Source organism: Toxorhynchites rutilus, chromosome 3 (genome assembly GCF_029784135.1).
Source record: "Toxorhynchites rutilus septentrionalis strain SRP chromosome 3, ASM2978413v1, whole genome shotgun sequence".
In the NCBI taxonomy this organism is placed as follows: Eukaryota; Metazoa; Arthropoda; class Insecta; order Diptera; family Culicidae; genus Toxorhynchites; species Toxorhynchites rutilus.
Window position 1 is genome coordinate 84,163,789 of NC_073746.1, and position 24,924 is coordinate 84,188,712.

The following is a 24,924-nucleotide window of genomic DNA, read 5'->3' on the forward strand; positions in this document are numbered from 1 at the left end:
CCCACGAGTAAAAATGGGGTAATAGTGTTTGTGAGAGAAGAGCAAAGCACACGTAAATAGATCAATTTACTTATCAGACTGTGTGGCGCTTCATTGACACGAGTCTTTGAATACATTTGAAAAAAAATAACAATTCAATACTAAAGTTAAATGTACGAACGATATGTTCCGATGAACAATTGCAAATATAAATATATATAGAAGGTGCATTTGCATATGAAGCAAAATTCTGATTATACGCGAGCGTAACATGAGCAAATTTATAACACATGCGAATTGGGGGTCTTTTGGTATTAAATAGGTTCTTCCGTAACTCGTAACTCGATGTTGATAATTCCTTAATATTTTCCTTCGTTGATCGTATTGTTTTCACATATTCACGTTGGAGAGCCTTAATTTTGATTGAATGTAATACTTTTCCGTTTACTTTTTTTGAGAGCATAGGCAGCCGTGGCAGTGTTCCGAGCTCTGCGATACAATTTTCTTACCCAATGTTAAAGTTGCTAAAACATACATTATAGACCCATTAAACGTAAAAATAATAATTGTATTGATATCAACACAATTTCATTCTATTGATTTTCATGACATGAAACGCTATGACTCACAAATAACATTTTATTGAGTGGTTTTTATAGCTGTTTCGATGATGTTGTCTGGCATCAGTGTCGAAAAAATAACGATGCTTTCACCAATACAAACAAAACCAATGCCGAAGATTGAAAAACGAAAATTTAACTTTCAGAGCACTTGCTAGAGTTTTCCGACGTTTTTCACTATACAGTGCGACAGCAGATCAAAATTCAACATCTTGTAAGTAATCGATTAGAATTTGGTTGATATTATTCGATGGGAAGTGTGCGAAAACGATCATTTTCTTCACACTGTTTCGCAAAATTATTGATTTTCGGGCGAGAGGTGAGGGAGGGAGATGAATGAAATGAGCGCCATTGTGGCAGCCATTTGTGGCTAGCTTCCACCTTCACCTTAAACAAGGCTCAATCTTGTTGATCCATATAAATCCTATGCAGCGATCTCTTTTGCCTGCCCAACAGATCACTAATACATATGCACGCTGCAAGCGCTCTATAGTGATATCGACACTGCGGTACACACACAAACATATTTCATATTCAAACATATGGAGAAAAAACACACACGAACAAAGCTGAACCAGTCCAACGAAGCCTACCGCAAACCATCACGCCACCGCTGGCAGAAGCTGTTTCCTCCTTGTGCGGAAAAAACGAAACAACCTATCACTGCACCTCACCTACACAGAACACACAATTTTTCACTCAACCGACCCAACACTGCACATCATAAATTGCGAATCGACACCTGCAGTGCGATAACCCAACTTTTTGGAAAGAGGAAAATCACTGCTATTTACACTATAAGAAAATTGAACCAAACTTCCCGATCATGTACATTTTGTTTATAGGCCCAAAAAAATGACCTTTGCAAAGTTTCAGCTAAATCGGACATGATTTAGGGGTGCCTCAAAGCGCTCAAAGTTTTGATTTTTTTACCCTCGAAAATCTCGGAGTAAAGGAAATTTGGAAAATCGAATTTTTTTTCGATGCCAAATGACTTGAAAATGCATGAAACGTCGAGATCTGGTGTTATTCAAAAACTGACACTATCATCTTCCGTCACAGATTATCCTCCAAGCTTATCCCAGCGCCTAATTGTAAAGTAGTAATTGATGGTGAGCCAATAGAGTGCTCTTCACAAGTCACTTATCTTGGCGTAACCATTGATTCCAAACTACTCTTCAGCCAGCATGTGGATAAAGCTTTATTCAAAAGCACGATTTTGATCAAAGCCCTATTCCCGCTAATTTGTCGAAAATCCAAGCTCTCCAGGTGTTATAAACTTGCCATATACAGACAGATAGTAGCCCCTGCATTCTTTTATGGTTCGCCGGTATGGGACTCTTGCGTGACAACGCACCATAATAAAATCCAAAGAACACAGAACAGGTTCCTGCGAATGATCCTTAACATGCCTCATAGAACCAGAATTGCGGAACTCCATGAAATGGCCGACATAAAAATTGTGGAAGCAAAGCTCTCTGAAACGAAAACAAAACTTTTCCAACGATGTTTTGTTTTCGTTTCAGAGAGCTTTGCTTCCACAGTTTTTATGTCGGCCATAAGGCTGACATAAAAACTGCTGAGGCACGAAAAACTTACATTCCAATTTAAAATCATGGAGTCAAATAAGTTGAAAGGAAAACCATTAGAACTAAAGATGAAAAGCCTCTAAGCTGTATCACTTGAATTAAATTCTGTAACTGTGTAATACCCAAAACAAAAACTATAAATACATACTCATTTTATGTATATGTATGAGATCTGGTGTTATCTCGAAAAAAAAAAATTTTGGCCGCTCACAACATGCATTTGGCCGCGTTTTATGCATTTTTTTTCGAGATGACACCAGATCTCGACGTTTGTATGCATTTTTAAGTCATTCGGCATCGATAAAAAAATTTCGATTTTCCAAAATTTCGATTTTCCAAAATTTCGATTTTCGAAGATTTTCGAGGATCAAAAAATCAAAACTTTGAGCGCTTTGAGGCACCCCTAAAGATCGAGCTGAAACTCTGCACAGGTCATTTTTTTGGGCCAATAAACAAAATGCACATGGTCGGTTTTTGAAATTCGATGATGATTTTTTTTCCATACATCCATTGCCACCCTAATGATCATGTTCGCTACCACCCTAGGCTACATATAAGAGCAAAATCAGAACAATTTTATTTGAGAAGAGGTAAAAGTGGCCTTCTCATATTACCCAGGAATACTTCCCGCCGCCGCTTGTATAGTACAGGGTGGCCACCCATTCGGAAAAAGCGGGAAATGCGGGAAAAAGTCGGGAATCAAAATTCATCGGGAAAAATGCGGGAAAAAGTCGGGAATTGTTCCACGAAGTCGGGATTTTTTTGCGCAATGTTTTTTTCAGCTCTCTAATAAGTTACTGCATGTGTTTTAGCGCATTACGTCCTTTCCTTAGCAGTTGCAAGGACGTGGCCAGGACAATTCTTAACTGTTGGAGAAAGCACACCTTTATCTAAGAGATAATACTAATCATCAGCAACGGATGGAGGCTAGCTTTTAACTGAACAGTTCTGAATTCGTACCACCTACGATATTGTGCAACTTGCTCAATGCTAATGCATGTGTTTTAGCGCATTACGACTTCCTAAGCAGTGTGAATCTTTGTTTTTCAAAAAATCCTGTCGGCGAGGTAAGGAAACAAGAGAAGAATAAACTTTAAACGGAGTTTTGCATTAGTTTTCCGGTCAAAGATGCTGGAACTAAAATTGTTTTTTTTTTGTGTTACGGCAGCATCGACTGAAAGTAAAATCTAAATCGCGTCACAGAAACCATTCTACTGCTAGCTGGAAGTATTAAAATTGGATTTGCAACGAAATCCGCAATCAACAAGCAAGGAATTCCGCAAAATTTCTGATGAAGGTGTTCTAATATTTCGTACCAGCTATCGTGAGTTCTACTGTGGATTTTTAAAGAAACTGTTCATACAATCTCCTTTGACATATCGCACTCGTTACCTAACTTTCCGGATATAGCGAAGAAACGGACGGAGTTATGCTAGGAAGTATTCGTCGATAAACAACATCTGCCCGGCGTTTATGCAGATAAAATAAAGAATGAGTATGGACAATTGTGTCCAACGTCTTTTGCTGAAATTGTATTATCTGCAAATCAAATAAAAGGTCAAAGATTGCATAACTCTTGGATGTAAATTATCGCTCAGTCGCAGAAGGAGCTTCCAATTTTGACCTTGTTTGCGAAAAAAGTTCTGAACCTATCGCATGGCAATGCATCATTGAAGAGAGAGGATTTTCTTCAAAAAGCACGAACGAAGCTAGAAACTCGAAGATGTTGGGCGAGAGACATGCAGTCTTGATGGCAGAGAAAATTAAATGCTTGAAAGTGTTGAAAGTTGAACTGGATTTGTAATAACGCTCAATAAACATAATACGTTTAATTCAACTTCTCATGGTTTCCTTATGGCATCCAATAGAAACATTCGTATCATTGAAAAAATAGTAGTTGATAGTTGAAATGTAGATCCAGTATACGGGTCGAACATGTCCTTAATAAATCACAATTTTTGAATTGGGAATAAGTAGAGGTGGGGTGGATTTGATACGTTTGAAACCGATTCAGGCCCCAAATACATATATTCCAGAAAAAATTTCGTCCGTATCTCCTGAATCCAATATTCAAGCAAAAATCTGTTGCTGAGATACACACCGTCCAATATTTTGTCACATGCCGAACTTGGAAACATAAAGTAAAAAAAAAAAACATTTGCAATTCGGGTTTCAAAAATCAATTTTTAACTAACGAAACGACAAAACATTATTAAATTCATTTCTGTGAGTCGAGAATTTCGTGAAATCATGCGGGAAAAAGTCGGGAAAAATGCGGGAATTCAAAAATTGAGATTGGGTGGCCACTCTGTATAGTATACAATAGATTGTAATACCTGGCATGGTGAAGTCTCGGTTGCCAGCTCAAGTTCCTCAAAGATGTCACCCCCTAGTCTGCACCCCATATCTAGCGTGGTGCGTCTTTTTCGACTCGAGGAATCCAGGATAGAATGGTCACTAGCCGGCGCAATCATCAGCTCGTGTAGAGTTGTCATGAGCGGTACAACCTTTGGCTCTTGTTGAATCATCAGTGGACTGCACAACCTTCGGCCCGTGTATCTGTAAAGAGTGTGTGTATGTATTGCCGCGACTAAGTAAAAGTTTATAGATCGTTCATGCACATTTTGCAAGTCTGATGAAATAATCCTTGGTTTCGTTCAAAGAAAACATTCTCTGACTAGAAAGAAGCTTTCTACTTTTTTTTTTGCGTGCATGTTGGCAATTAAAGTCTGGGGAGCCGACTGCATAGCGGGCGACGTCGTACAAATGCTGACCAAAAAAATAAATACCCAAAAATTAGTTTTAGATGCAACCTTCAGCGGCACACAGCAGAACCAGCAGAGAAATTTCAGCGGCTAAAACACACCATTAATTTCTCGATGTTATCACAAACTGAATGAAGGAAAAAACTAAAAGCTACACTTACACTGCACTACATATGCTATGTGTGCATGCGATTGCATCATCCTTTCTTCTCCTCTTCTCCGCTCGTTTTATAGCTCGGGTCGCGATCGTCGCGAACAAGCAGTATTGGCCATTTGTATTCAAAGATCCAGCCAAAATTGTTGCTCCCGTGTTCGAGTGGTTAGCGTCACGCCTAACATGTCACTGCTGAATAATTCAATTTTAGTACTTGTTCAAATAGCTAATAATAGCGAATGTTACATGAATTCAATATATAAATTGATGCGTGCACTAAATAATGATATTAAATGTGAAAAACTCTCATATCAATCGATGTTTATTTTGTTCAGAACAGAAAAAGAGGTTTATTTTATTTGCCCAATATATTTGATGAAGCACCCATTGTGATGAAAGGAAAGCATTTTTTCCATGTCAACATACCAACACACCACGCGTTGAGTGGTGGTGGTGTGGTGTCCGATTCGCTTCTTCTACTCTACGCACTGCCGGTGCGTGGGGTGAGAAACTGTACACCATGTTCGAGCATCATGTGAAACATTGGGATTAAACATCGTATGTCCAAACAAACCACGAATACAAACATGTCACATTTTCTAACATAGGTACGAAAAAATCATGTTTGTACTCAAACACAAAACTGTGAACAGCAGCGTGGACATGTTTATTCCGGACGCAGTGTTTTTTATGAAACATGGAAGACTGATTCAGATTAATCATAGAGAATAACTGCGATTTGTACTGATTGTCTTTCTATACTCGAGTTCTGAAAATAAAGAAAACATTGCTTTTTAGATGGTATTTTGAAATTTAAAGTTAATTTTGATTTTTTATCTATGAAAAAACCTAATTCGAAAAAAATATCTCTATTGCATTTGTTCGATATTTTTTAAATTTCCAGTATTTTTTGGACATTGGCCCAAAAATCCATGCAGTGTAGATGGTCGAGCCTGATCGATTCGTCAATTTGGCGTGCAATCGCTCTCCATCGAAGGATCATGATCTGCTGTCGAGCGAGAAGCGAGGAGTTTGAACGCAATATTTGCTCCGCTTGAACCGAAACCACAAAACTACACCGTGGCCATCATTGTTCGCGGGCGACTTCTAATTAATGTATGTTCACAAACGGGAAACTTCCCGAGTAAATTAAAACAAACAGAACCGCTTCTACTGTGCTCGGCAGGTTTCCGCCGCAGAACATTGACGTACGAATTTTGTTGGCAGTTATGCAAACAGCAGCAAAAGCAAAAGCGTCCTCCCCCGCTCTCTCGCTCTATTTGCAGAGACGATAAACGTGAGTGTTTCCTCTTATCTTTATTGAGCTCGCTTTTTTTTTTGATAGCGCAAGCACTTCTTTAAAAAAGGGGGGAATCGTCGTTATCTAATTTTAGAATGCAACAAAACCATCCGCCGCCGCCGCCGCTGGATTTTGTTTTCTGCGAGTCGCGCTGACCAAGTGTGAATTGCGTTCAACGCCGGAGCGTCACACCACTAATTGATGCTATCGGTCGGTCGGTCGGTGACGGTCGTAGATGATAATTGTGAAAATATTCACCACCAGTTGAGCTGAGCGTTTCGCCGAATTGGTCGCAGAAAGTCGGTTGACGCTTGCAAGTGGGACGCCATATTCGAAGAAATCGAAGAACAAAAAAAAAACAAACAAACAATAAGATCTGGGGAAGGGCCCGTTACGACCACGGTACAAAGTGTGAATACTGATTAATCGCAAATATCTTTATTCTGACGTCATCCGTGCGCGCTCACTCGGTCCGATTCGCAAAGTGTGTATACCGGTGTGAGAACTTCAGTGATTCATTATGCTGAAAGCAACATTTATGCCGGGCCTGATGCTGGATCTGTTCGAAGTGAGCGAAGTAAGCAACGTACTTGGCGATCATTGTGTAACAACAAAAAAACTGAGATGCCCCTGGTCACAGCCTGGATTCATTTGGTCCAGGTTTTTCGCTTTGTGATGAGCAGTCATGGGGCGCGGGGGTGTAGGTAACCATGCAACTTCATCGCTCCAAGCTGCCTTCACTGCCGGCTGATTCGTTGCTGGCTCAATGAGCAAGCAAAGTGCATACAGACGACTAATGCGTTCACATTTTGTGTGATTTTGTAATGTGAGTGTATGCGAGTACGCGAGAGTTGGACGAGAATGCGACGAAATGTGTACAATCATCCATCCATCCACCTTGGCATCGTTTGTGCCGCCGAGTGACTCCAAGGTCCTACTCTCTCACTTGCTCTTGCTTGGTTGAATGAAGATTTGTTTTGTGTCGGGTTTGGTGGTGGTGGATATGGGGCGCGAGGTGTGAATAGCATATGCCTGTCAGTTTGTGTGGTGTTGTGAGCGATGTGTCGGTTTAATGACTGGAACACATCAGCTGAGAAGAGCAGGCTTCGAATCAGGCATGGCTTATTGGAATGTTGATTAGCTCTCAGTGTCGGTTATTATCGTTTGGAAGGACGCTGCCTGGTAATAAAGATGTAGGCAAAAAAAAAATGATGAAGAGGAAATGTTTTCATCTATAACGCGCTAATGTACATTACTCTCGCATTTTTTCCATAATAATATTCGGTTTTGATTCAATATATTTGTCGATGAATGAGATGTAATTATATCCTGAATCAATAAAAATACACACCTTCAGTTTGATGTTTAGTGTATTTGGTGGTCATACAATGAGCAGTTGCACTTCGTAATTGTCTGGCCATAATCGGTGTAAATGCACGATAATATACACCAGGGATGGCCAAACGATAGTCCGCGATCTACCGGTCGCCCGCGTAGGTATTCCTAGGCGCCCGCCACATGGTCTAGGATAGTGTCACCTCCAAACGCAAATCGCACTTCACTTTTTACTGTGATCATTCCATAAGGTGGTTAGGCTAACCACAATAAAATATATTAGTTGGAAGAGTAGATATTTCTTCGTTAAAGTTTCCGTTTTAATATTTTCATTCAGATTGTTAGTTGTTTAATATTAACACATCCAGTTGCTCAACCATAACTCGCGATTAAGCAAAAAATTGTCACTAGGAACAATTTAAACAATGTTTTCTCCAAGCATAACATTTGTTAAATGACCAATTGAAAATGCTGGAAACATTCGGAAACAAACACAATTTTGTTTTTATTGATATTCGAAACCTTATAATTAATATGAACTAAATTTTTGGACAAAAATTCGCCTTTGAAGACTGCGAATGCAAGTTTTGACGAAGTATTGTTAGTTTGATATTAAAACTATGATAAATAATGTGAATTAATTGCGCAGATTTCTTACAAGGAATATATATTCTGCAACTAGTGAATGAGAAAATTCAAAAATTAATTATTGAACTCTATGATGTAATCCAAGTTGAACAGAATTTTGCTCGTTAGCTCTATTTTGCTGTCATAGATAAAGTCGGGTGAAAGCTGTCGGCATAATTTTCCGAGCTGTTTGGTTTGCTTGTTGCATTTCTGATATTTTGCTTTGAGAAAAATTTCGGCAATGTTTCAAAATATGCAATTCACCGACGTACGAGAAATAAGTCGATTCGATAAGATTCTATTGATTTACAAAATACGTTTTTTTTTTCGGTGTGATAGTTATAGGGATCGAATCGACCGATTTCGATTCAACTAAAATAATAGGGGCCAATATTTCCGATAGATAGTTTCATGAGGGAAGATAATGAGTTCAAATTTATTCTGGCTGTAGTTCAACTCTTACATTATAAGAATAAAATTCTATTTCAGTTATATGACCATAACGGGCCCGTTTACAGTGATCGATCGGTGAACCCAATTTTCCACTACTCGATCACACATTTGGACCGAAATGTTGCGAATTTCCCGTTGGATGTTGTCTCTGAGCTCTTCTAAAGCTGCTGGCTTGTTGGCATAGACCAGTGACTTGATATAGATCCATAAAAAGAAATCCAATGGCATCAAATCGCATGAACGAGGCGGCCAATCGACATTTCTCGAAATAACACATTCACCAAACTTGCTTTTGAATACATCCACTATAAGGGCGCTGTGTGGCAAGTGCCACCGTTTGTATTAAACCACATATCATTGATGTTAAGATCTCCCAATTCTGGTCGAAATCAGTTTTCCAACATGTCGCGATAGCGCTCTCCACATGACGATCGTTCTCATCGACGAAGAAATGCGGCCCAATCACTCCCCCGGCATTAAAACAACACCAAACAGTATTTTTTCGGATGTGATGATGTTTCTCAAAGCACAAATGGGTTTGTATCTGACAAATAACGCACGTTTTGCTCGTTGATCATTGTTGGTCGTTTGGCCAGGAACGAGCCTCATCGCTGAATATGATTTTGTGATAAAAATCTTTTTTTCTTCTTGATTCGCTAGAGCCCAATCGGAGAAGTTTCGGCGCCTCATATGGTCAAGTGGCTTTAGTTCTTGATTCAATTTGTTCCTGTAAGGATGCAGTCCAAAAACTTTTCGCAAAATACGCCACAATGAGGTCTGAGAGTTGTCAGTTGGATTCACTACTAGCGGCCGCGATATTTTCGTTGCTTCGTGCGGGGCGGCTTCTCGTTAACACGAGAACCTCCAACTCAAACTTGGTCACTAAACTATGCGCAGCCTGTAGGCTGGGACGATTATTACGGCCGAAAATTGGAGTAAGCGCTCTTAAAGTTGCAACCACTGACTCCGAATTTCAGTAGTAATTTTTAACAATTATTAAGCATTGCTCGTTCGTGTACTTCACATAGTTGAAAATGTTGGTTTTGACTAACGTTTTGACATTGACAGATCATTAAAATAATTTAAGGATTCGTTCACACGAAAACACAACACTGTCAAGTCGCTTACCCTTTGCCTCTAGATATTCGAGGGATATAATAGTCATCTCGGATCTATTTTTTTGAAAATAATTGCTTTGTATAATCATAAATGACGATTTCCTTAAACAAATCAACGATTTTGATTGATGAAACTTTACAGAAAGTAAAGTAATACTTATCAATTGTTTAGCAACCAATAATGATTTTTATTATTTTTAGTTTTTTCATTTGACTATATCTGTTTATGCTTTGAAAAAAGTTTCGTATTGCTAAATTACAGAAACACGCACAGTCTGTGGCATACGAGCTATGATTTTGCGCGGGAGTTATGGAGGGCCAAAACGATGTTTTATTGTCTTGTACTACATTCATGGTAGACCGCGGCCTAGTATTTGAACAATCAGTTGCCCGTAATGCCCAAAAGTTTGGCCACCCCTGATATACACTGATGTTTAGCCGTTGCAATCCTCTTTTAATCAAAATTTTTTGTTAATGGACAGATTGCCATTGATGCTTCAATTTGCTTTTTTCACTCAAGCATCAACTAATCGCTATGTTTATTTCTTGAATTGCGATTTCAGCGATACTTGTATAATGGAATTGGTAATACAGGTCGGATTGGATTATATACAGACTCGATTATATGTGATTCGATTACAGTAAAACCTGTTTTAGCGCGAATTTTTTTGTGCGGTTTTTTTTGTGCGATTTTTTTTGTGCGGCATCTGAAAAGAAGCATGTTTGACGAAGTTATCGTCCATTTTGTTTTTTTCGATGGTTTATTTGCATTTCAGTGCTAAAAAAGCATGTTTGCGTCTCAATTATCCACTTTCGAAATCATTACCCTCCTCCCATCAAATGCTCTAAGTTTTTCTAAGTTTTTGCATGACATGATATCTAACAGCATCACGTTCGGCATGCAACTAAAAGCACAAACAGCCACGCGCAACCGAAGGGGCAAACTGTCCCATCGCAAAACAGGGAAACAAAAGGAATTTAAACGGTGAACGGCGGGGATTTGAGTTATTTTCTTGGGGGAAACTTTTTTATGCGGTCCTCTCAGGAGATGAAAGACGATCATATTTGATGAAAAAAAATCCTCCTACGCATATGTTCGAATTTCAACAATGACAAAGCTATAAAAAAATTTTTTTTTCGGACTATGTTGCCTCAAACTGACTCTAAATTAAAAAGTACGTCACGGAAGACGATTCTGATGGTTTCATTTGAAAGATGAGAAAATTTAGTACAGAATATAGTAGTGGGACAACTAATGTAGTGGATAATAATTTTTAATGTGCTATTATTAATTTTATCCTAAAAATTTAAATTAATCTAGATTGTTTCTATCAATTAAATTGAAGCTCTCTAACCGCTCTACAATTTGTTCTTCGACGCTCAACTTCTATCTTTCTTAATTTGGCTGCAATTTCGAATCAACAATTCCTGGTGAAAATTCAAGCAAAATCTTCGAAAATCACGATTTTTACCCCACTGTACATGTAATAGCTACGCCTTAACGTTGAAAGGTAACATTTCTTCTTGAAATGAGTCATATTTTTTTTTTTTTTTTTTATCTTCGCTTATTTTTCGTCGGCCTATTTCCGCCACTTTAGTGCCAATCACCGACAACAGGGAGGCGACTCCACCTGTTCCTACCTATCAGACTCAACAACTCATGAGCCGGGCCAACTTCTTTTACTTCCTCTCCGAAGGAAGACGTAACCAGAGATTTTTCGCCTCAGAAAATCCCAACGACGCCAGCTGGGATTGAACCCAGGCCGATCGGATTGTGAGGCTGTTACGCTAACCACACAACCACTGGCGCCGTCTGAGTCATATTTGAAATATAAAAAAAAAAAAAAATTCCAAACTGTATATAATCGAGTTTAAAATTGTACATACAGGTAAACCTTTTTTTGTGCGGGGGATAGGGACTGCATAAATAAAATCGCATTAAAAAAATCGTGCAAAACTTCACCTGGAAAATCCGCGTAAAAAAACCTTGGTGTAGAAGGCTACAAGATGGACGAGGCAAAACTTCCCATTACCGTTTTTTTTTTAAATTTTGTATATACCAGGTGGCACCCAAATTAACAATTTTCATCATTGTAGGTCCCACTCTAATGGTGACTGACTTTTTGAAAGGTTGTATTTAACATCATCGCCTTTTTTCGGAAAACCTCAACACATGCTTAACCGGCCAGAAAACAGCAAATTTTGATCCGATCCTCTCCGACTTATCTGAAACTTGGTACTTATGATGAAAGCTACTCAAAATTTCAATTTTGATTGTAATATGACAAATTCAAATTACTGATTTTTAAAAATGGCGTATTCAAAACCATTGAGCCGGTTTGGCATGGAATTACTCTTTCAAAAAATCGTAACTCAAAATCCAGATGTCTGATCAAAAATTGATATCTGAGAAATTTGTTGAAAAATCAATTACCTATTTAGGAAAATAACATTTAAAATATACTCTTAAAAAATATAACCCAAAAATTTAATGTAATATTAAAATGGGGAAATGGGAATGCTTCCTATTTTCATCAATTTGAACCATATACAGACTATGAGATTGTAATGTACAGCACATGAAACAAATGTTAGAAAATCTCCGATTCGATTGGTATGCAAATCGTTGAAATCCGTTCGCAGCAAAAAAAGTTATTAACGTTAACGTTAACATAAAAACGTGATCTGTTTTCTGATTTGGCACCCTTAATGTAAGACAAACATGAAGGATTTTAAGTTTGAGATTTTTTGAAAGAAAGATCAATGGTTTTGAATACACTCTTTTCATAAATCAGTCGTAATTTAAAGTGGTCATATTATAATGAAAATTGTAATACGTACCAAGTTTCAAAAAAAAATCGGAGAGGGTCGGGACAGCGGCCGGAGGATTCGACGTGGAATTGCTAGATATGATGTTGGATAAAGTTGTTGTGAAGTCAATGTTCTCTCTAGAAAAAAGCGACATATAAAACACATCGTTGGAATTTAATTGAACATAAAAACTATTATATCTAAAAGCATCCTTTCTTCGATATTTTTCGAATATTGTTTTATTAGAACACTGTTTCAATTGGTGCATTATCAGCAAAGTTTAAAGCCTCTTAAAAACAAAGAAGTGAGGTGAAGTGTTTTTTCAAGTTTTTCATATTAAATTTTTGAACGTTTTTTCCAAGAAACGACTATATTGTTAACGTGAAACTCATTATTATTTTATTTGAATCTGTTTATAACTTCTGATGTTATTTTAGAAGAACCGAAATTTTATAATTACCAATAAAATTTTGTTTGAAAAAGTTATTTTTGGAAGAAGGAGAAAAAAATATTTTTCCGAGCATCGTTTAGCTTAAAAAGAATAAAAATCACATCTCTGACTCTTGCATATATAATCAGTCATTCCATGCCAAACCGATATAGTAATTCTAAGATTTTCGAGAAAAGTTGCAGTTTTGTTCCTTATCGCAAAACACTAGACCCCTTTGTTTTTCCTATTTTTTCGTTAGGGTGACCATTCCCATTTTAGGGTGGTCTGAAAAATCATTTTTTTCTCAGTTTTTCCAAAATTGACTTGTTTTAAAAAAAATTCATAACTTTTCAACTGCTGAACCGATTCAGATGATCAACATATCAAATTAAAGCCAATTAGTTGAGTCGCAGAGTCGCAGAAAATTTGAATTTTGTTTACGTTACTAATTATTGTATTTTTTTATAGCTTTCATGATCCCGGGACCAAAAGCGCTACATTTTTTTTCTGGAAAGCTGATAATTTTTCACGAAACATATCTCGAAACCAGAGAGGCTTTTTTTTTGTTTTTGAGTCATGATTTTTCAAAGTTAACCGATGTTCCGAAAAATAATTTTTTTCCTTATTTTTCTACCACAAAAATTCATAGCCTTTGAACTACTGGACCGTTTTAGACGACCGATAAATCAAATTTATGAGCTAGTCTTCTTTAAAAAAATATCACATTTGCAAAAACATGGGTTTTGTTTTTGTAATAATTGATTGTAATTGTTTGGTATAGTTTACGTGGTTAAAGATAGAGTGCGAATTTTGTTTTAATATTTTTTTTTGCAAGCTGAAGATTTTAAACGTAACATATCCATGATGTGCTTCTCTTCGTTTTTGAATCATTATTTTTCAAAATTATCTTGTTTTCATTCTTCGTTCCATATTCCTATGCGAATAGACTAGATCTATGCGACTAGGAACCTATTTTTCGTCAGTCTAATATTTTTTTTAAGAAGAAATAGCTGATTGGCTTCAATTTGACATTTCGATTGTTTAAATCGGTCCAGTATTTAAAAAGTTGTGAATTTTTGAAAAAGGTGTTTTTGAAAATAAGGGGTAAAAATGATTTTCCGGAATATCGGTTAACTTTGAAAAATCGCAACAAAATACGAAAAAAACACATCCAAGAATCAGAATATGTAATGTTAAAAAACCTCAGCCTTCAAGAAAAAATATAAAAAATATAGCGTCCTCTACTCAAAAGCCATGAAAACAACAAAAATAAATACAATCAAAAATTACGAAAAAAAATGTTCAAAATTTTTGCAAGCGTAATACTTTTCCAAAAAGATAAATCCTGCAGTTCCCTTCCGAGTGGGTTGATCCTGCAGTTACCTTCCGAGTGGGTTGCGACGAACATGAAAAACATCTTGATTCTTTAATTTCTCTTTTAGAAGCTCCATCGTCGTGTTGATGGCCTCATAAAATCTCACCCCACATTTGATAATGTTCTCCGTTAGGTGTAGCGTGACCTGGAAACCATCAGCAGAACGATCAGGTTCGCTCTGTTTTCTTTGGAGCCCCCTCAGACAGGTCCATGGTCCCCGGGAGTATTCACACGAATATTAAATACCTCCTATAGTAAAGGGTGTGTCACATCAAATTGCATCACGGAAAAAACGCTGTAGAAATTTAATTTTTAGGAATTATATCTTCAGCTTTCGCTTATAATCAGATAAGAGTGTATAGATCACGTTGGCCATGCTTCACTGTCAATTTTTCGTAAATTTGGAAAAATGTCGTCGAACGAAAAAGAGCGTCGTGAATTAATCCTGCACACTCATTTCGAGAATCCGGAGTTGTCACATCAGGACATCGGTAAGATGCTGGGAATCGTCCAATCCACGGTCAGCAGAGTACTGAAACGATACTTCGAGAACCTAACCATCGACTGGAAGGTGAAGAACGGCAAAAATGGATGCTCCGTCAGTGAAAAAGATCACAAGCGCGTAGTTAAGTAGTTTAGACGTGATCCGAGAAGTTCGGTCCGGGATGTCGCCAATAAGCTGAATTTGTCAAGTTCATTCGTCCAGCGGACCAAGCAGCGGGAGGGCCTGCGTACATACAAGGTTCAGAAGGCTCCTAACCGCGACGAAAGGCAAAACATGGTGGGGAAGACGCGAGCCCGGAAGCTGTACACCGAAATGCTGACGAAGCCGCATTGCCTGGTAATGGACGACGAAACCTACGTCAAAGCGGGCTTTCGTCAGCTGCCGGGCCTGTTGTTCTTCTCCGCAGAGGACAAATTCAGCGTTCCGGAGGAGATTCGCAAGCAGAAACTATCCAAGTTTGCCAAAAAGTACATGGTGTGGTAAGCGATCTGCTCTTGCGGAAAGCGGAGCGCCCCCTTCGTGATGACCGGCACGGTAAACGGGCAGGTTTATCTTAAGGAGTGCCTACAGAAGCGCTTACTACCACTATTGAAGCAGCACGAGGGCCCGACCATCTTCTGGCCGGATCTCGCTTCGTGCCACTATTCAAAGGACGTGTTGGAGTGGTACGAAGCCAACAGGGTCACCTTCGTGCCAAAGGAAATGAACCCGCCCAACGCGCCGGAGCTTCGCCCAATAGAGAAATATTGGGCGATTATGAAGCAGGCCCTCCGGAAGAACCCAAAAGTTGTCAAATCGGAGGCGGACTTCAAGAGAAAATGGGTTTCTGTTCAAAAAAAAAACTACAACCTGACGTTGTACAGAACCTTATGGACGGGGTAAAGAGGAAGGTGCGAGCATACGGGCTTGGGCTCGAAGTATGAATAAAAAGAAAATACCAAAAGTTGTTTAATAGTTTTTATTTTACTGTCTAAATTTTTCAAAAGGATCGGTCTACTAGGCGAATTTCTACAGCGTTTTCTCCGTGATGCAATTTGATGTGACACACCCTTTAGGTTAATACACTTGCCAAATAAAAATAAAAATCTTCCAACGGTTAGCGATTCAGTCAAAATGGCTAGTCAATCTACTATCAGATATGCCAATAAGCCACTTTGACGCAAAAACGAATTGTGGTTCGCCGCTGCATTAGTTGCTCGTTATTGACGGCACGGGTCGAATAGCACAGCATACAAATGTATAGGAAAAAGGACACGCTTTAAATATTCGTTAATTTAAAACATTAGGGAACATTCAGGAAGGAAATTTTTATGTACAGCATATTAAACATATTTAGATAATTTCCGATTTGATTGGTATTCAAATCATTAAAATCAAATTTTCAAGGTTAACATCTCCGGATTAGAATTTATGAACCAACGACAGTGAATGCTTCTTCGGTGCTATTCGACTCCAATCAAAACATTCACTACAAATATTCATCGAGCGATATTAGCAGCCCAGATTGATAGTTAGATAGTGACTTTTTTTCCTTTTTGTCAAGACGCAATAACGAAAACATTTAAATTAACAAACTGATTCCCTCGTTTGAAAACAGACTTCCTGTGCGCGCGCTTTATTTTCGAGAGATGAGTATCGATTTTCTCTTCTTCACAACCCTTCCATGTGCAAGCGATGAGATCGGGCTTTAGCACGCGAGCTTGGGATTGGCTCTTTCTGTTTTCTTTCGTAAAATATTGAGAGGTTCTCAGACTTCCTGTGCGCGCGGCTAAATTTCGAGAGACGAGTATTGGTTTTCTCCTCCTCACAACCCCTTCATGTGCAAGCGATGAGATCGGGCTTTAACACACGAGCCTGGGTTCGGCTCCTTCTCTTCTCTTTCGTGAAATATTCAGATGTGCTCAAGAATACTTCGTTGCACCTCAACATGTGTGATACACATGTGTTGGTGCTCGCGAGACTTGCTCGTGTGCCTCAAAGTGACATTTGGTGCTGTCGGGGGAAGTTGTGCTTCTGGTGTTAAAATTTTAATCTTTGTAATATGGCACGTAGAACAATCAGTGATGAAGAACTGTTTCACATGAATATTGCTGCTAAAGTCATCCAATCAATTCATTCATTTGTTGCACACAGCTCATAATTTTTTTTTATCCCATTTATTTATTTATCAGGCTCATTAGCATTTTATCTGTAACAGAGCCGGGTTTTTTATCGTGTACATGTATATATGTTTATGTTTCTATAAATTGTAAATTACACAGTAGTAGTAGTAGTTAGTTTTTTTTTGTTCCATTACATTATGGTAAATTTACACTGTAGTAGCCATTTAGGCGTTAGGGTATTCTATCTGTTCTTCCATTGTTCAGCAGATCGGACAGCGGAGACAGTTGATATTGATCATTGTTGGGTTATTTATAGAACAGCAGCCCGATGTGTTTTGCAGAGCAGAGCAGTTGTATGGATCGATCTCCATCGCTGATGATGGTTGCGTGGACGTAGTTATTCTATAACAACACAAAGATGGTCAATTGAGGGCCCTGAGATTGAACTCACGATCGATCGCCTGGTAAACGAACGCGTAACCAAGTGGCTACGGAGACCCCCATAGTAGTTCGCAATGATTGTGTGAGATATGAGGCTGACTAGGGCAAAGCACATTGTCTCTTCTACATGCTGTGCGAGATCTCAGAAAGTCTATTTGAAACTCTTGTCAATGTAAAGCAGATTCAAATTGCACCCAAATAATTAGCACCATATAGGCAGGTGCTGTATCAACTCACCTAAATTGGTTTGAGGTTTTTTAATTTTCAATCTGAAACTTTTAATTTATGTTGCCCTGCACGAAGTACAAGAGGATTTTTCCACATTGTACACAAGAGAAGAAAACATGTTTGATTGAGCTATGCGTTTTAAGTGGAAGATTGTCAAATCAATTATGAGCCATCGCAAAATTTAGACCTATTTATTGTCCAATGAAGTTAACACGTTGAGCCCCGAATTTTTGTTCCTGCCCTTTTCATTCATTCAGGGCCAAAAATTTTCGAAGATGAAATATGAAAATCGATTCTCCTCTCAGTAGCTTCGCTTTGAATTGGATTACTTCGGCATTCGCCATCAACACGATTTAGATTGACTAGAAAATGAATTGACGAACGTTGAGAGCGAGGATGACTGATGAACTATTCAAGTCAATGATTATTCTAATTGACGTGACTAATGAATACAAATCTGCCTCTTCATTCAACTGACTCCAATCCACACTTCTACTTCCCCCTGACACGAATCTCTTCACCCGCGTACACAATCTTATTTCTACGTCCTTATAAAGTGAAACGAAAAATTGATTTCTGATGCAAAAAAGTAGTTACACCATTAATGGGCGGTTCATTGTCTACCCACCGTGAACTCAAACCAACGAACTTGTTATCAGGTACCACTATGTCTTCGAGTTTATATTTGTCAAAAAAAAAACAGAAAAACGGGTTTATATAAAAAAAACACAAATTTGTCAGTGTTTCTGAACACAACACTGCACGCTTTTTTTTATACGTGTGAGTAATTTTCGTGTACGATACAAAAAAGGTCTAGCTCATCTGTAGCATATGTCAAACCACGTTTAACTCAAATATCGATACATGCATACGGGATACATGAGAGAGAGAAACGAATTCATTTTGAGAGGAGTCACTTCAAAATGCAATGAAGTCCATTTGACGGGGAAGAATGAAATGCGATAGTCGAGTCGTAGAGTGAGATAGCAACTAAATGCCCGAATGACTGTTGAGTCATGTTGACAGAGAAACTACTGGAAGAAGTCGAAACTCATTTCCAATTGAATTCTAAGGAGAATTTCTTCATAGTCCGCTGATTATCCTCAGTTGAATATGACTTTGCCGAGCCCTGGTTACTACTTTATCAACTCAACAAAATTGGTTTGAGGTTTTATATTTTTAATCTGAATCTTTTAGTTTATGTTGCCCAGCACGAATTAGAAGAGAATTCTTCACACTGTACACAAGAGAGAAGACACGTCTGATTGAGTTATGCGTTTCGAGTGAAAGATTGTCAATTCAATGCCATGAGCCATTGGAAAATTTTGATCTGTTTATTGCTCAATGGAATAAACTAATTAAAAATCAATGTAAAGTAAATCTAACATCATGATATCATGGCACAAAGACTGATAAGGGCAATTTACATTCATAAACATCTTCATCGGTCCGCTTTCAATATTTCAAGTGCCAGTGGCCCAATCAACATGGTTCACATTTTTTAGAATTGGAACACCACCAGTGTGTCCCATATCTCACGCACACAGCAGCATCCCTTGACAATGAATTATGGCGTCTGTGTCGTCAACAAGACATCATTCAGGCCAGCTTAATAGCACAGCGCGTCAACAAGTCGTGTAACTCCAATTAAACAATTTGTAACAACAACAGCACGAATCGCCTATCATCTATCGAACACCGAGAGAGAAACAGAGACAGGCCGTCCGGACATTTAGGGAGGAGGACCTTTGTAAATCCAAACTGACAATGAAAGCAAACATAATGAACGTTATTTATGGAACGCGGCGTTTATGCAATCGGTTGGCTTATTAACCAGTAGCACCTCCCATTAACAATTCCTACAGAAATCCAGTTGATTGTTAAATTTTGTTATGTAATTCGTGGCAACTCTAGCCTCCTCAAAATTTACAACGCTTAATTTTCGGAAGATCAAAATTACGGAAGGCGAGCTGTGCCGCCGTCACATTATGAAATTTGGTTTCCAAACGCGCCGTCATCTTATTCGGGCAGGTTCATAAATGAATTCATTGATAGCTAGACCTCGAGTCTGCAGCTTCAGCTCCTACTGTGATTCTGAAAAAAGCTTACAGATTATTCATCATCCGAGAGAGTCTGTGGCAACCAGATTGTGTGCGGCGACGACGAACGAACACTTTATGTGTCGTTTCGTTGATGATAGGGACAGAGCTAGAGAATATAAAATTATTGTACATCTAAGCACATATATCTGGTTGAGAGTCAAATTGCGAAAGGCCGTTGATTTTTCAATTAAATTTTTATTCAACACGCTCGCGCTGCTGCTGCCACTGCGCGTTCCTCACTTCCATAGATCACTTTTTCAATTAAATTGATACAAATAGTTCTCTGAGATGGTGGCGATTGGATTATAACCATCGCTACTGCTGTTGCTAGGTTGCGGGAAGTCGGCGTTTTTCTTACCCTAAAGACAAGCAAGAAACGAAGCATTATTGTGTTGAACAGAGACCTCGACGTGACGTGAGATTGGGCCACCACAGAAACAAAAGTGTAAGGAAAACGCTCGCACGCAACACCTCAACAACTGTTAAAGAATTTTTTGTGGGTCAGCTTCGAGCCAGCGGAATTATGCAATTTGTGGGAACCAATGTCTCTGTTGATTATTGCATTCAGGCAGTTTTTAATGATCTTTCAAAATATTAGGTTTCACGTTTACGTTTTTTTATGCGCCCCCAATGGTTAACTCGGCTAGGTTTTAGTAAATTGCTAATGCACGCGAGAGGGTTTGTATTTGAAGTGAGCAAATAAGTTTCATTCTGTAGCTCCCATGGTCGTGTCGTTAATCACGTTAATTTTGCGGTGGAAATACATTTCTTTCCATTTCCGATCAGGCCACTAAGAATTTCATCGAAATGAAAATTAAGTCGGCAACCAAACTATGCTATTCGATAATTCGAAAATTCGAAATCTCAACTAAGTACCTGCAAGATTGTTGTAGTATCAATATTTTTTTATGTTAGAAACGAGTACCTTTTTCTTTATCAAAAGTTTTAGGGGGTTGTGTTCAATACACGATCGCATTATTGACTTAGGATTACGCGATTATTTTTATCACATCGGACATTATTTTGGATATCTGTTATTCCGATATTCAATTTCTGATTACATTATTCCGACTCGGCTTTGACTTACATCGAAGCATTTTCGTTTCAAAGCTCTAAAAAAACAACATTCTAGATTTATATAAGTATAAGCGGATGACGAACTTACATTCAGATTCCAGATTCTGAATCGCTAATCGATCGTCGTTTCAATTGTTGGGAAGGAAGTGATTCCGGAATCCATTCCTTCTTTAAGCGTTAATAATTCTGCTTCGGATCAACGAAATGGTATGATAATCGTTCCATACGAAAGATAAAATGTTCAAGAGGTATATGAGTATATGATTTCTATTCATTGACTCGAAAAATCGTTCCATAGCTTAAAAACAGCTTTGAAAACAGTTTACTGAAATCACACAAATACGTATACACTATGGTCAGAAAATACCGAATTTTTTTATTTAAACATACCATGCATCCGGTTTTTTTCTTATGTTAGTACGACCTTAAGACGCATATTTGTCAGGTTTTTGTGCCACTCGATCATTAGTGTCTGCCTGTACGTCGCAAACGACCGGAAAGGCGGGCCGATAATTCTTGGATTTTGCATGATGATATCGCGCCATCGCACCGAGCCTGATGTGTACTGAATCATTTGATCAAACATCGAGTAAATACCATCGAGCAAGCACCGTATTCACCTGATATTGCCCGGTGCGCCTTTTTTTGTTCCCCAAGTTGAAGTTGCAACTTCGTGGAAAGAGATTTTAGTCGATCGAGGAGATCAAAGAGATTGCGACGAGAGAAATAAGAGCCATCCCTTCCTCGGCCTACCAGTTATATACTTATTAATTATAAGTTATATGCTTGTTAATTATTGAACCGAAAACTTGTTTCAATAGTTTGAAAATTGTTTGAAAGTTGAAAAACTTGTTTCAATAGCTCCCGTGGCCGAGTGGTTAGCGTCATAACTAACATGCCGGGTGTTCGGGTTCGATTCCCGTTCTGGTCGGGGGAATTTTTCGTCAAAGAAATTTCCTCCGACTTGCACTGTGATCACGCGTATTCTAGAGCTTGCCACTCAGAATGCATTCAAGGCGTGTTATTTGGCATAGAAATCTCAACTAAGTACTAATAAAAATGACGCAAGTAATACTACGTTGAGACGGCGAAGTTCCTCTAGGAACGTTAGTGCCATTGAAGAAGAAGAAGAAGGGGGGGGGGGGGGTGGCGTTCATTTTGGATTTACATTTTTCACAAATAACTGTGATCTACTAGTCAAGCCCTTTCATTTGATACCCATATTGATGGGGTTTTGACAAAATTAGTTGTCTGCCATTTTGTAACGGCCACCATCTTGAATTTCCATTTTACATAAATAACTGTGTTCTACTAGTCAAGTACTTTCATTAGATACCCGTATTGAGGGGGTTTTGAAAAAAAAATACATATTTCGCCATTTTGGAGTGGCGGCCATTTTGGATTTACATTTTTCACAAATAACTGTGATCTACTAGGTAAGCCCTTTCATTTGATACCCATATTGATGGGGTTTTGACGAAATTAGTTGTCTGCCATTTTGTAACGGCCACCATCTTGGATTTGCATTTTCATAAATAACTGTGTCCTATTAGTCAAGTCCTTTCATTAGATACCCATATTTATGGGGTTTCGAGAAAATATGTAATCCGCCAAAATTTACAAACATACAAACAGCCAAATGAAACCGCTTAAAAAGCAGCATGGGAAACATATATTTCTCCCGCACCACCGCAAGCCACAGTTCGTCGAAACAAGCGTACTATTCACGGTTCTCTATCAATAAGCCGACTCTTTTATGAACCACAGTTCTTTTTTTAACTGTGGTTCTGAAATGAACGGCTCTTAAATGAACCGCGGTTCAAAAAGAGCCACGGCTCATAAAAGAACCGTGGGTCTTTTTTGAACCGTGGTTCATTCAAGAGCCGTTCATTTGAGAGCCGCGGCTCATTTTTAAGGAACCGTGGATCGCACGCTCTTTCTGACATACCGGCTCGAATGAGCGGCTCGTGAACGCTCGCCCATCTCTAATATAAATAGCTGCCCGCTCGGAAAATCCATTTCAAGAACGTCGTTTGATATTTGTTGAACGACAAAGTGTGTTTGTCAAGGCAGATGGAGAAAAAGTTTGGATTTAGTTGTCCCCAAGGGCCCTTCTCAGGGTTAGAGACGAATGAACTGCAGACGTTTGGAATCTCTATAATTCAACAAGAAGATGAAGAGATTCATTTAGTTTTGACATGAGAATGGTCTTGCTGGCTCGCCAAGCACTTATCTCCCAATCCCATTTCTTTTCTGCCGCCGGACTGAACAGAGCCGCATTTTTTGGCAAAAGCGGTAGTTTTATTATCGAATGCTCACGAATGCCGCTATCGACCGAAGATTCCAACTCTGTCTGGGGTTGAAGAGGGGCTATTATTCGTGCTGGGTATTTCCGAGGAGGAATCGATTCCTCGTTAGAGCGTGAATAATTCGTTTCCGGCTAAACGAAGTTGTATTATCATTTCATTCGAATGATGAAATGTCTAAGATCTATATGCTTTGTTACATATAAACTCTAGTTTTGTTTTCAAATTTCGATTTTTGTATGATTATTTTGATTTTTGATTTTTGAAAGGGAAATATCTATAATTTCGAATATTCTCTAATGAAAAATTATTGATACTTGTCTTCATCTGCTGTTTTTCCTTTGAATCAATATTCATATGCTTTATTTACTTTTCATGCTAGTTTGCATATTTCGTTCTAGCTTCTCGTGATTCATTGCCTATAATTGCGTCACTTCGAAAACCTTGACGGTTTCACACACATCTCCGTACTACCGCATGACGTCTCCCAGCGATAGTCATCATCCTTCAACGTTCAGGAATTCCTCTGACTCATTCAATCGAGATAACGATTGACCGTATCGCGTTTAATATTCAATCACAGTGGAGCATGGCATGGCATCGCTCGCTGGAATGACTAAGTCTACGACCGATAATTCGCGCATGAAAACAAAACTTTCGCAGTAACGGCTGCCATGCCGCTAACCGAATTCGTTTTCCGATTTGTGTGCTATCGTAGAAATTCTCACGTGCTCGTTCCGCCCCTCCGCCACACAGTACAGAGAGCTATGCTCTGTTATCTCTGGCTTGTTATCGAGAATATTCCACCCACATTCCATCAGTACTGCTGGTTGGTATCCCCTACCAGAATGGATCAACGTTGCTATGCTCGCCGTCGGTTATCGTGCCAATTTGTTCCCGGCTACGATTTCAGATTTAAGCTCGCAAATCGCCGTTCGATTGGACGAAACTGAAAGTGCTCCACAGGACGCGGCACTGCCTCTGTCACATGGGTGGCGAATACCGATGCCGCCGCAGGGAGGAAGATGCTGAGTAATCTAATAACATCATCAGCTCGGAAGTAACGACGAGAGACACCTACGCTGCCATCTTCTTCCAGTATTGCGCCAATCTATTCCATTAAAGTCGTAAAAGGTGGCAATTTGATCGCGTTCCTAATCAAATTACATACAGATAGGGGCGGCAGCACATACAACATACCTTGTCAGAGAGCAGCGCGCACACCCACCAACAATTTTCAGACTCTCCAAATGAGGAGAAAAAAAATCAATTGCAACAGCTTTGTCGCTGTGTTGCGGGTGTATTTGTTTGCATAGGTATGTGGGTATGTGGGTATGTACACATGGAACATTAATCGACACGATCACCTAACCTGCTAGCCTGACATCGGAGACGGCGACGAAGGTGTCGATTCCGTTGGGGTAGGGGAAGGGTCTCGGTCGGAGGGTAGATAAAATCCAATCTAGCAATGCAAATAAATTCTTGGCTTTAAGCGATATATTTTTGTTGCTGTTACTCGTCGCTTGGTGCTAAGCGCCCAATCCGACAATCGCGACAAGTGGCTGTTATACGAAGAGATGCGATTATTTGAGACGATTGCATCTTTG

The 24,924-nt window shown here is 38.9% G+C and overlaps 1 protein-coding gene across 19 annotated transcripts in view; it reads left to right on the forward strand.

Moving 5' to 3' along the window:
• Window positions 1-24,924, forward strand: part of LOC129780063 (phosphatidylinositol 4-phosphate 5-kinase type-1 alpha) — a 173,617-nt gene that overhangs the window by 58,906 nt on the left and 89,787 nt on the right. Inside the window, exon 1 of one of the 19 annotated variants that reach the window (XM_055787949.1) lies at window positions 6,748-6,984. The exons of the other annotated variants lie outside the window; for them this stretch is intronic. Coding sequence (XP_055643924.1) covers window positions 6,928-6,984 — 57 coding nt within the window. The 5' untranslated portion in view covers window positions 6,748-6,927. Of the gene's footprint in view, window positions 1-6,747; window positions 6,985-24,924 lie in introns of those variants that run through there. 19 annotated transcript variants of the gene reach the window in all.